At 37.0% G+C, this 13,806-nt stretch overlaps 1 protein-coding gene across 2 annotated transcripts in view; it reads right to left on the reverse strand.

Moving 5' to 3' along the window:
- NALCN (sodium leak channel, non-selective) overlaps nt 1-13,806 on the reverse strand; it is a 217,427-nt gene that overhangs the window by 79,615 nt on the left and 124,006 nt on the right. For both annotated transcript variants that reach the window (XM_054400249.1, XM_054400241.1), the window contains 2 exons: nt 7,531-7,668; nt 4,457-4,531 (listed from right to left, as the gene is read on the reverse strand). In XM_054400249.1, coding sequence (XP_054256224.1) covers nt 4,457-4,531; nt 7,531-7,668 — 213 coding nt within the window. The remainder of the gene's footprint in view (nt 1-4,456; nt 4,532-7,530; nt 7,669-13,806) is intronic.

Below are 13,806 nucleotides of genomic sequence, written 5' to 3' on the forward strand. Positions count from 1 at the left end.
TTGTGCTTTCATTTTAACTGAGATGAAAATAATTGATAAGAGCTCTCCCACAGTGTGTAACTGTATTTTCTCAATTCCCAAATCCACATTAAGGAAAACTTTCTATTTTTGTTCTATTTCAGGCATCCCATTTCAATTACCCTCATACCAGACGGTCTAGATCTCCTTCTCCTACCAGAACCAGATTTAGGTAGAACTTCTTGGCCTCACTGATGGAACTTGTGGGCTTTAATTTGGCCAACAGTCTGATTTTAATTTACCTTCTCCCAATGACCAGTTCTACTGATTAAATCACTTTGTTAGGCTTCACCTCTGTGAAGCTCTCACAGGGGTTTAATTCTGAAGATTTCTTGACCAAAACAAAGATCAATGCAAACACATTTATTCTTAGAAGTTCACAGTAAGAAGTTAAAGAAAAATAAGCAGGGCACTTAGTTCAGGTTGTTTTCTTCATTTGTTTTGCAGACAATAATATACAAAGACAGCACCAGGAGTGTCTAGCAGAAGCTATAAAAATAGTATGTATTTTCACTAGCTAGAAAACCAATAAGCTTTTTCAGTTTTAAATGAAGAGATGATGAATATCTGAAGAGCAAAAGTACATGAAAACGAAATTTCATAGCTTAATATCCAGAAACAGTTAACAAAGCAAAAAAGCAAACAAAAATTGAAAAGGTATAAGTAGACTGCTTCAGAAAATATCATGAGGTCGGTAGCAAAACCTTGACCTTTTCTTCCTGTTCATCTCATTTCAACAGAATGGCAACAAAAGTACCCCTGAAAATGAGTTAAATTTTGCAGCCATCCCCAGCACTGAAAGTTGAATTATGCTATGTGTGAGAGAGACCAAAAAAAAAAAGTAATATTAGGTTGCAGACCTAATTTGTGACAACACAGGAGGTTCCATCTCAATATGAGGAGACATTTCTTTATGGTGAGCACTGGAACAGGCTGCCCAGAGAGGTTGTGAAGTCTGCTTCTCTGCAGACTTGATCATCTCTGAAGGTCCCTTCCAACCCCTAACATTCTGTGATTCTGTGGTTCTGTGACTTTCATATTGGAAAGCTACTTTGTGTGAAAGCTTTCTCTCACTTCACAGATTTCAGCAGTAAGTGACCTTATTGTGGCCTTCCAGTATCTGAAGGGGGCCTACAAGTAAGTAAGTAAGCATATAATTATCTAACCCACTGATAATTAGAAGGATGTTTTAGTCCAGAAAAATGGGTAACAAGGTGAATCCTATATCCTTTGACATTTTAGAACATTCCAATCTTTACCTAAAAGTATGACAATTTTTAGTTCATATATAATTGTTCCAAAATTAGAAGACAGATGCTTCTAAAGTTCTGAGTCTTGGATTAACTACAAAAACATTACAACTTTCTGTTATTCTGCTTACTAAATAAGCACAGAGAATTCTCATGATTTAATTTTTTCAGTGTATGTCAGAAGATACACTCCTATTTCTTCCTTTAAAATAATGTTTTTTAACTGCAAAAAGTTTTTTATTCTTGGGATATTTCTTTTATGTGTATTAAAAACATGAATCTAATTGTTCTAAGTTAGATATGAAGATATTGGAAACAGTTTTTAACTGCCTTAAAATAATAACTGCATAATAAACAACTGACTGCAGGTGCATTTAAAATTGAAGGTACAAATTTTGTTTCCTTTCTCTAGCTTACAAACAAACCAATAAATCTAAATACTACAGCAATCACAGAAAGGAAATTTTATGCTTGCTCTTTTAAGTTTGAATTGCCTGGCATGTGAATAGTGCTATAGATAATCAGGCTTTCAACTCTACAAGAAACTGAATATCTGTGACCCTCCTAAAATCAACACGATATTATGGCGATCAGATTTCGGTAACAGTGAAAAAATATTTCTACTTAATAAAACTATCTGATTAGAATCTTTTATTAAAATTCATTCTATTTTAGAAAATATGTAAAAGGATTCAGCACAATCTCTTTAGAGACTAACTTGCTTTTTCTTTACTGACATTAATAAAAATTTCACTTACATGTTCCTGTGTGAAAGAGGAGCAGTATCAAATTCATATTTAGAGTATTTGTGCTAGAATTATCTTGTATAATGTTCAGAAAACATCACTCTCTCTTTAGATAGTGGGAGGCTAAAAGTTTCATTAAAAATCAAGGATTTTCTAACCTAAGTACTAACTGCAGTAGCAAAGAAGCAAAAGTAACTGCTTAGTGAGAACTCCCCCCAACAAAACAGTTAATCATTGTTCCCTGATAACAAAATCAGAAAAAAAACAGGGTAGATTTTATAACTAGAGAGATTAACATCTAAAATTTACTTTTTCCTCATTTTTAAAAATTCTTTTCAAATACCTCTGTACCCTGCTGCTGTAGTTCTGGACAAATGGCTGGTAGTGGATCCCAGTATGGATCTTGCTATGCTCCTCACCAAAAAAACCTCCAGACTATTATGAAACTAGATTCCGTGATAGTTCTGATAGAAAGGAGCATGTACGTATGACAAGTACCTTCACTGGTGAACGTGAGAATTTAATTAAATTAGAAGAAAAATGTCCCTACTGCATACTCTTGCTTACTCCTCCAAGAATTACTGTTCCTAGGTAGTAAGGCATGTAAGGGAAACTATTTTTAATAATGAATTCCATTTGTACTCATGTTCTGAGTGTGCACCAGTAAGCATAGACAGCATGTGAAGGACATGACAGAAATATGATCTTCCTTAAGAGAATATTCCTTTAAAGCTGCAGTACTACATTTATATGAGATTTCATAATTTAAAGTGATTGGATATTCCTGACTGACTTGAGGGGCTTAAGCATTAGAACAGACTTTGTTCAATTCCTCAACATACTGGAAATTTATATATGAACACAGAGATGTAATTTCTTCATCTTTGATTCTCCTGTTGCAAAATAGGGATACAATAATCTTGTCTGATATAGCCATAAGATAAACCACCAAAGTTATTGAGGTAAGCTGGGGTTGTTATCCTGGGCATACGGCAAATAAAGAACATTTTATATTTTGATACTGTTAAAATTATATATATATTTGAACAGTGGAATTCCAGGAAATAAGATTATTGAAGTAAGATTACATGGCCAAGGAAGTTAGGCCACTGCTTGTACTTGGAGATGTTTGGGATGCTTGCTCTGTCCCTTGTGGAAACGCAACTCAGTAAAGTGTTGGCACGTGGTTTTAGCAACTTTATACTATTTGCAAATCGCTTCTGAAATCCCATTTAGATTATGGAACATTTGGGACATAAGAATGATTGCACTGGATAATTCAAAAATTCATCTCACCAGTACTCACAAAAATCATGTCTGAGATGTAAGAACAGATCAAATACAGAGTAATTTTATTTCCTGCATTCTTTCCTAGCTTTGACAGACTCTGGGGATGAAAACTACAAGTAAGCTATCAACTCTTACAGGATTTTTATTCCATTCATTTGTCTTAAAGCCAAACCAATTTGGTGTAATTTAGTGCCTTCTCATTTGCTTGCAGAGGAAGAGGTAAAAGTCTTCTATTCAACTTCTCAACTTTTGTGATTTCATATAACACTGCTTCAGCCTCATCCTCAGTCACGCCATTTACAAGCTGAAGATAACCCTAATTACCTTTGTCTGTACCTTTTCAAGGTTTAGTATGCCTTATTTTTAAAAAGGTGATCTTATCATATGCAGTATTTAAGACATGGAAGCATCTTGGATGTATATGGCAGAACAGTAATGTTTTCACTTCTGTTTAACACTTTTCTTTAATAACTTTAAAAAATGTGTTTTCTTTGTCTTTTGGTAATCACTAAACTGACCAAATACCTACACTGACTAAAAAAAAAAAAATCTTTCTGGATGGGAGATAGCTTAATTGAAGCCTACATTCACATATTTAGAAGGCTTCTTCTCTATGTGAATTTATTGCCATGATATTTCTTCTGATGTTTTATTTCTCAGCCACAAAATATGAATACTTCACAGTCAGCTTTAATTTGGCATGCCTTTACTTTGCACCATAAGCAAAGTATGTGACCTCACTACTCACCTCATTTTCTAGATAACTTATGAATACTGAGCAGCACAGGTCCCAGCCAAGATCACCTCTACTGGTACCTTTTCTGTATTATGAGAAACAATCATTTATCCCTACATTTTGTTTGTTTGATGATCTCTGGAGGTCACTTCCAACCTCTAATGTACTGTGGTACTATCTATCTAAAATGAATTTTACTGAATATTTAAACCCATTTCTAAATTTCTTTTACAATCTCTTAATAGCTACTTTAATTTTTGTGGTAGTCCACTATCTAATGAAGTATTCCTGTTCTCCTCAACATCTATGGTTTTGCTCATTTTTACGAAGACACTTCCCATTTTTTACCATAAAAACACCAGTAAAGTAACGCTTTTGCAAAACTACTTCCAAGCACAATAAAAACACGTTCTTACTTGTTTAAGTTTCTTCAGATCTTCATCAAGTTCCAAGTTGTCCAAAATAACAGCAACAAACAGGCTGAGTAGAATCTACAAAATGATTACAAATCATTTGTTAAAGCTCATCTTAATTTCTTAAGAAGTACTATGAAACGACATGGAAAAACGAGGACCCTAATGATGTAAATGAGATTCTTTGACATCCATTAAATTAATACCACCTACTACTATATGTCTGCTAGCCATTTTGCAAGCAGTAAGTTCCTTTTTAGTTTATCATATGCTTGTTACATGAATTTTAAAATTTTGGATTCTACATTTTATGACCAATGCATATGGTTAACAATGTACCCATTAAAATGTATTTCACATGAAAAAAAAATTAATCAGAAAATCGGAGTCCTAAAATGGCTTGTAAAGTTCCAGTGCTTTTCAACTGGTGTATGAATTTTTAGCACAGAGGCCACCTAACACTTCTTTACTTTACAGACTTGCTCAGAGTGCCTCTGCAAAGTAGCTAACTCCACCTCAAAAGAAAAGTAAGCTGCTTCGTTAATTGCAAGCATCGGCAGTCACAGCATAGGAAAGTCATGCACTTTTATGTATTATACACTAAATATTGTGTAAGTATGCATCTAGGAGGAAGAATCTCGGGGGGGAAAAGTGTATATCAGATTATTATATTTTCCTTGTGTAGATATACTGATCAGAGGCCAAAGAAGCTGGTTTTTTCCCTACAGTGGTTGCACAGGCATATTATACATGCCACATGCTTAAACAGTAGTTCATACAGTTTTCAATGATCTGACTACTACAAACACTGCAAGTTAAGATGGCCTTCAGAACTCTGATAGAATACATAATCCCTGGCACAAATGACTTTGATTCCTAATTGCTCATCAGCAGTATTGCCATCATTATGTCAGGGTTTTACAGTATGGTGATTTTCTTCTGCAAATACTTTACAGAGTCCATGATACTCCAGTATCTACAGCTCAGAGCATACTACTTAAGTATAGTAGTCACTAAATATATCAGCCCTTACAGTCTTGCTGCTTCTTGCACAGATATGTATCAAGGCAAAGACTTTCATTAATTCTCTTTTCACTTTTTTTTTTTTTACAAGAACCAAAGATGATACAGCACAAAAGTTAAATGCAAACTGATTTGTTTAACTTCCTCCACTACCACCTCAACTAATAACAGTCTACACTTCCAACGCAGGTTTTGATTTAAACTTTGCCTTCTAATGTGAAACCTATTAATTTCTTTCCAAGGCTCTGCAGTACCCTGTGACAAATGCCTGCAATTATCACTTCTCAATTTTAATCCTCCCCCCTCTTCTCGATGGTGAAAGTAATTTTTTCATTTGACTTCCCTGCTATTTTACTGATGGCTGTTTATTCTTAGAACTCTTCTCTTTGGTTTTAACAGCTGTTTTCATGCTCCTTTACCAATTCCACATAATTTTCTTTCTTTAAGCTTCTTTTGCCTCCAGACAATTCTGTCCTACATAACTTCTCTCTTCCAGGGTCTGAAGAAGATTTTAGAATCAAAACTAACAACTTCATTAGGTCAGGTAATCCTGCAAAGTTGTCTTAGCAGTTTCTTCATCCATGTAAAATTTGCACAGGTGAATGAGAAGAACACACACTTAGGAAGCAAAGCAAGGACCTTGTACTTAAATGCAAATTCCCTGTAAAAGGAATGAGGATGGTGTATTGAAAGTGACTTTGCTCCTAGCAAAATAAATGCTTTGAGTAAACAAATGCAGATGTCCCAGATGATTCTTTCAAAATGTGAAAAACAAAGCAGAGAACTAAAATTGCTCTTATAGCTAAGTTACTTCTCAGTTAAGGTGTGAACTTTTAGCACAGAGGCCAGATTATGCTAGTTTACTTTATGGACTTGCTTAATGCTTCTCTAAGAGATAAAAATGGATTTCAGTTTGGATGATATGCTTGGCAAAGAATCAGAAAAACACCAGTAACTGCTTTCAAATCCATGACAAAAATTCACTTCCTTTCTGCTTTCTATCCCCACTTCCAAAGGAGTTTCAATGATCACTTCAGCATAAAAAGCTACTTTTCCAAATGCCAAAGACTCCTCTAGTCCTTGTGAGCAAATTACATGTCTTATACATCAGCTGGTACATACACTTTTTGGCTTATACCTTGATATAGTTCAGCAGCTCTACGAGTATCAAATGCACATTACAGCCATTTGTAAAGTGGTCAAAATTTCAATCCATATGAAGAAAAGATTGGATTATTCAGACTGTAGAACTGAAACAGGACATACTGTAAAGTACAAGTAGATGGAAGCTGACAGAGACTGTTAGTACCTTATATAAGTAGACAAGTGAGCAAAGAAATAAAATGAAATTAAGAAAGTGAAAATAAGTGTATCAAAAACTGCAGTGAATGCAAAATACAAAATGAACAAAAGTAGGAGTGAATTAAGGGTGCACAAAATGGTTATTTCCCTGATTGTGGTAATTTTTCTGTGTTGGTATTCAAAATACAGTACCAGCCATTACTGATATAGATTATCCTGAAAGCTTCTTTTAGTTACCATTTTCTCTATTTAAAAAGAAAAGGAATCATCCTACTTGTAATGTACATAGAAAAACAAATATTTTAAGCTACAATTGCCATTTACACACACACACACACATACTGCTGTATTAGTTCTCATCCTTTTATTTTTTGACATATTTTCCACGCATTGATTTTGCATCAAGCAACAGGAAAGCAGTGATTTCTAGTTCAGAGTTTATATCCTGAGGCTTTACACTTCTCCCTTTAATTACTGCTGCAAAGAAAATGCAATGGAAGCTGAGAAGACAATTTCTACAAGACAGTTAACAATCACATTGTTAGTCTAGCAGTATGACTTGGATCTTATGAACACCTCACACCACCACCTTATGCTACATGGCTGAAGGGTAAATTGTACCACATCAAAGAACTAATCCTAAAGCATTCCATTCTGAAAATCAGCATCAAAATTTAGTTTTCTCTAGCTGAGAAAAGTAAGCAAGACAAGAGCTAAGACAAAAATTGAAAATAAAGCAAGCAAAGACTTACCAGAGTAGCAAAAAGATGATACAATATAAAATAAATAGCAACTACTGGTGCCCACATGTGTCCTACAGCATTAAGTGTCTGATCCATGACATCCACCCATCCTTCCTGTGTGAGAATCTGAAACATTGACATGAATGCCTACAAGAAAAAGAATTATAAATATATTAACAATTAATGAATTATACTAATATGGTTTTATTGACACATTCCTTAAGTTGATTTAACAGAGCAGAACATCTGTTTTGGTTCGTGTTTTAAATCTTAATAAACAAATGTATTTGAGTTTTTAAAGTTAGGTAAATCGCTGTGCCAGAGCAAACACAGATGCATTAGCCCACACGAGGAGCATTTTGTTTCCTACAAGGCTGAGAAAATAGGAGAAATGCCCTGAGTATAAGAGATCATTGTTTTGGATGTTATACCATCTCAAGACTTTTTAATTATGCTCATGCTTTTGTGTTATCTCTCTATAAATATATCCATAATAGTTATAATTGTGACCGTACATTTATGATATCTTAATAGCAGGAGCATTCTAGACACCTTACAGATGAGAGTAAGCAACACAAGGCAAGGTTCCAGTACTTTCACTTGTTTCTTCCTCTAAACATTTTGTAAATAGCATTCTTTGTGGAACCGTAACATCTTCAAATCCCTACAGACCAGGTATCCATGTTAAAAATAGAGGGAATAATGGAAATGTTTCAACCAACTGTCTCTGGTGATAGGAATATACAAATTCAAGAAAGCCTAGCACTCAAATGTCTTAGGTCAGTGAGACCCCCACTTGGGCCCACTGCACAGAACTGAAATAACAGGACCGATGTATGATGACATCACAACAGGCACTCAGGACTTTGTTCAGACTCCACCACCCAAGTATGACTATGGTATCAAAGTGAAGTGTGGATCTTGATAGCCTTAAATCTGTTGGTGAGGTCAACCTGTTGCACAAATTTATTCTTTTACCTGACATCAAAAGCACTCTTTTTCCAGATAGCAAGAATCAAAGCTGATACCTTCCTGAGGTTTAATACATGACAAGATAGTGTTAGAAACTGCAGACATTAACAATGCAGATTCCAGTAAACAGGATTCCTCCTAATGTTGACACAGCGATAAATATACTATGTCTATCTCAGTGTGCCTGACACCCCTGCCTGAGGGACAGGCTGTCAACCAGAAGGACCTAGACAAGCTGGAGAGGTGGGCCCAGGTGAACTTCATGAGGTTCAACAAGAGCAAGTGCAGAAGGCCAGTTGCATCCTGGGCTGCATCAGAAGCAGCATGTCCAGCAGATCAAGAGAGGTGATTCTGCCATTTTGCTCTAGTGAGACCTCACCTGGAGTACTGTCAAGGGGTCTGGAGCCCTCAATCTAGGAAGGACATGGACCTGATGGAGTGGGTCTAGAGGAGGGCCACAAAAGTGATCAGGGGGTTGGAGCACCTCTGCTATGATGACAGGCTGAGGGAGCTGGGGTTGTTCAGCCTGGAGGAGGCTCCAGGGAGACCTAACAGCAGCCTTCCAGTACCTGAAGGGGGCCTACAGGAAGGACGGAGAGAGACTGTTTACAAAGGCCTGCAATGACAGGATGAGGGACAATGGCTTCAAACTAGAAAAGAGGAGATTTAGTTTGGATGTTAGGAACACGTTCTTTGCCATGAGGGTGGTGGAACACTGCAACAGGTTGCCTGGAGAGGTGGTTTGGGCCCCATCCCTGGAGATATTCAAAGTGAGGCTCGACAGGGCTCTGTGCAGCCTGCTGTAGTTGAAGATGCCCCTGCTTACTGCAGAGGGGGTTGGACTAGATGACCTTCAGAGGTCCACTCCAACCCAGACCATTCTATCATTCTATGAACACAATAATGCACTTAGCAGAAAGAGAACTGGACTCTTGTCACACCCATGAGAAAACAGCACATGAAGAGTCCTTTGCAACTTACCCTAAGCCACCCTAAGCATGCTGGAAAACTTATGTGCTCCTAAAACAATAAAATAGGTTCTAATTAATTTTTAAAGCTGCTAGCAAAACTAACATGGGGAGATTTCAAGTTTATAATATTAATATTAACTGTAGGCAAGTACTTTGCTTGGACTCTTTATCAAGTTTGCAGAGTTTTTAAAGCACAGTATTTACTATTAAGATTACATCCACGCCCTTAAGGAATTCCACTCCAGGCTGTGATTCCTACCCTGCAGTGTAGGCCAATTTACTCTAGAGATGACTGTCCATGTGCATGCATACAGCACTTGGTCCAGCACTTCCTCCTGGACCTATGTGATGTTCCCGTGGTCACAACACAACATTAGTATTCAATGACAAGGAGATGGTTCCAACTATCTGAAATAGTAAGAAAGATGTGGCATAGCTTACCACATGCTGTTTCTGTATTACGAAATCAAGGGTGCAATGCTATATGCTTAGAATTTGAAAGGAGGGCCTGCAAGTGCAAAACTTGCTGGAATGATGTAGCAGGGCTAGGCAAGGCAGGGACAATCTAATTCAGAGCATTTTGTTATGCAAGGCATTGCATAAAAGGCACTGTCTCTTTGGAGAGCTCAGAGAACTATTTCCCTGCCTATGCCCAGGGATTGCCTTGGAGAGTGTTTGCTGGAAGCAGGAAGAAAGTTAACTAAGCAGTATCAATAGGAGGCAGTGCCTGAGCACAGTGCCTGGCCCTTTTTCATTGACCACTGATAAAGATCCTAGGACTGAATTTTTTTCTCCTGTGTCCATTATAACTGGTACACATTTTGAAGTACAAAAATTGGATCATGTTGCCTCAAGATCATGTTCAGAGAAAGAACTGTGCATTTTCACACTATTAGGGGGGTCCCAAATATTTGACTCTTAATGGCTTTGTAAAAAAATTGCCTGCTCTCACAAAAAAAAAAAAACCCTGATCAGAACCCATCTCAGTTTCATATTGCTGCTCTCTTTTACGGCACTCTGAGGCAAACAGAAGCATAAACACATTATTAGGCTAAGACCAAGGAGTTTGAAAGCTATTTTTACAGTTGCTTTTCAGAGTTTCACACTAATCAAACTTTCAGAGATGATTAAGCCTACAAGTCCAAATCACTCACAGGAAGGGAAGCTAATGTGTACACAGAACAGATCAAGGCATTCAAGTTAGCAATGGCACACACTGGGAGATGAAGTTAAATTGAAGACTTTCCACATCAGCAGCATCTTGACCAAATGGAACATCCCAGCCTTTCCTTTGAAAACACACAGATCATATGGAGAACAAAGGCTATCATAAACTAGAAACAGCAGACAAAACTGCTCACAGCTACTTTTCTGTAAATTCTTCATGTCAGCTATAATCTTTGCTATGTCATGTGTTAGGAGAGATGGAATATGAGGATTGGAATTTGCACAGTGCCCTCCACTTTATGTTCCTGCCAGTAACCTTGGCCTTAACTGGCACGCTTCTGACCTGCAGCCACGTCCTGCCTTCAAATTAGTGTCCCCTCACAATTACACAAAAATATTCCTTACACTGCATCACATTATGAACCCATATTAATTCCCTTTCCTTACCAAAAATTATGAGGGTCCTTCAAAAAAACCCCAACCTCAACAAGTGTTACTTAGCTCTGCAAAATGCCTCCACTTGCAAAACATGCAGAGAAGAACGTATTTGGGATTTTTAGCTAGAAGAGGCCTTCTGTGTCCAGAGGAGCATTCTTGAAACAAGTAGGAAATTCATCCACCTCTATAGGCACCAGTGGTGTTGGAGGGTGAAGGCGGCAATCACCCCATTGTTGTTCAGCTTCACTTCTCAGCTTTTCTCCGTGAGGGAAGGTGAAGTTAAACCATGCATTTGCTATTTCCCTGCACTTGGAGCATCTCTGGAGCTAACGGTGTTTGTATGTGACTGGTGTGACACTCCTTGCTGAAACACAAGGTGGGCACCACATTACATAATACACACTACTGGCTTTGAAAACATTTGAGGGATTGGATAATTTAATGAGTGCAGCACCTTTTCTTTTGAATCATGTTTTTGAAAAATAAAATAATTAAATCCATGAGGTATAAAGATATCCCCAATACTATGCTGTGGATCCCTCATTAATACAAGCACTAAATTAATTTGGAAAATATATTCTTTTAACATCATAAAAATCTAATCTTCCATCTAAAACAGTTGTTCTTAAGGAATATAGCTATAAAATACGGCCTTTCACTACAATTTAAACATTTTATTATAGCATTAAAGTCCAGTATGTGATAAATCATTAGTATTAAAATAAGGCAGTGCACAATGAATATGTGCTTTGCTACTTCTCCATTGGAGGAAGTTATTTTTAGCTGAAAGGTATACTTCCCACTGTTTATTTTAAAATTAATTTGAAATGCAACTAGCTGGCAGAATCAACATCTGTGAAGATGAGACTTAGAGATATATGCAAATGGTGATTTTCTGAATTAATTTGTGTTATAGAAAAGACTGTCAATTTCTTTGAGTATTTATACCCCATTACTTAATTAGCTGTTTTGATGATGGGAGTCAAAATACCTTTTCATTTATAGTGGAAGATTGGCAAAGGTTCAGTGGAATATATGAGCCAAAGTGCCAGTTCTGATATTTTGTCCAACAGGAGTGGTGCCACTCAAATTACTCCCTACAGTTACAATGTACTTGACTTGTAATTGCTGCTTGTTCATAAAGTATTATGGGCCATATCCAAATGGCCTTATTCATGGAAGCAGTGGGGTTACTTCTGCAAATCAATCTAAAAGGACTTAGGCCAGCACTAAATGCTTGCAATCTTCTCTACCTGTGTAAACTTGCCTTCTTCTAATACAGTCAGGAGTGCTCAACAGCACCCTGAAAGAATAGCTGTCCTATGAAAATGTGGCAGTGGCACTGAGATTGAAACTGCACCAGAGAATTAAGGCCTCATTGTTCACTTTTTTTAATGAATGATGCTTAGGTCAAACTAATAGTTCACAACCTGTGCTTTCCCCAAGATCAAGGTTAGGAGTGAAGTCCTGTTTTTGCTGAAGACTGTGGGATTTTTGCTGCTGAGATCAGCTGGGGCTGGCTTTCACCTTGGTGTTGACTCCTTCAAAATAAAAGCCACATCCCAGCTCTGCAACCTGAGACACTGAGTAGTCAGTATATGGCCACAAATCCCCAAGAGAAACCAAGACCTGGATCTCAGAGGCACTAACAATGTGGGGTTGTTTTGGTTTTTTTTTATATAGTGAATTTTCAAATTTCTTAGTGGCCCTCTTATACTTGTGCCTTTGAACAGATGCCTCCCCTCTAATTTCTTCTGCAGGGGTCCCAGCTGCCCCTTGTCCTTCTCATGGCTCAAATATGCACAGCCCAAGAAGACATGCAAAAATATAGAGGGCAGATCAATTAAAAACCTTACAACAAACATCTGTATTTTTATTTTTAAAGAGAGAAATCTAGTCCATCTGGGAAGTTGCAATGGCCAAGAGAAGGGTGAAATTTGTAGCTATGGCAACACCGAGCTCATGCCTATTGACTGTTGTCAGGAAACCATATGAAAACATGCAATTTAGAAGCATTAGAGAAAGGAGGAGGTCTGCTTGTTCCAAAACCCATACTGTGACTTCTTATAAAGCACTTACAGCTTGAAAATGGTTTCGGTTTTTTGTCTTTCAGTGTGGAAAGCACTTTTGTACAAATTCAAAATTCAGCCTCTAGTGTCACCATTTTTGTTAGAATCCTCTCTGCATTTGTAACTGAAAAAGCCTACAGCAATAGTCCTGGCCATTTTAGGTTTGCTTTTCTTTAGGGCTAAGCTCCTAAAAATTATCTTAGCAATTTCTTCTATTGCAAACCTCCTGTCATCTCCTACAGCATAAAGTAATGCAAGTATGTCTTCAGTCATGCTTTGAAAATAATACGTTCCAGACAAACCCAAAATCACGTCTTTTATAACTGTCTTATGGTAAACTGGTCTTTATTCAGAGCAGACAACATGAGTGAAAATCCTCCAGCCTCTGCTAGAAGGACAGACCTCTTTGAAGGAAGACCAACGCATACACTGTCTATCGCAATTTTGGGATACATGACTTTTAGTCACTATTAACCTAATAGTGATGTTTCTCCTAAAACTGCAAAAAGGAATCACATACTGTAAATTGCACTTCTAAAATATTCATAATAAGGTGACTATGTATAAAAATAATAACTAAAAAATGAGAGACTCTTGCTTCTGGCTATCATACAAAAACTATTAAAAACATTTCAGTTCAGTACTGCAAGAACACTCCTATATTATTG

The sequence above is a fragment of the Indicator indicator genome, chromosome 1 (genome assembly GCF_027791375.1).
Source record: "Indicator indicator isolate 239-I01 chromosome 1, UM_Iind_1.1, whole genome shotgun sequence".
In the NCBI taxonomy this organism is placed as follows: Eukaryota; Metazoa; Chordata; class Aves; order Piciformes; family Indicatoridae; genus Indicator; species Indicator indicator.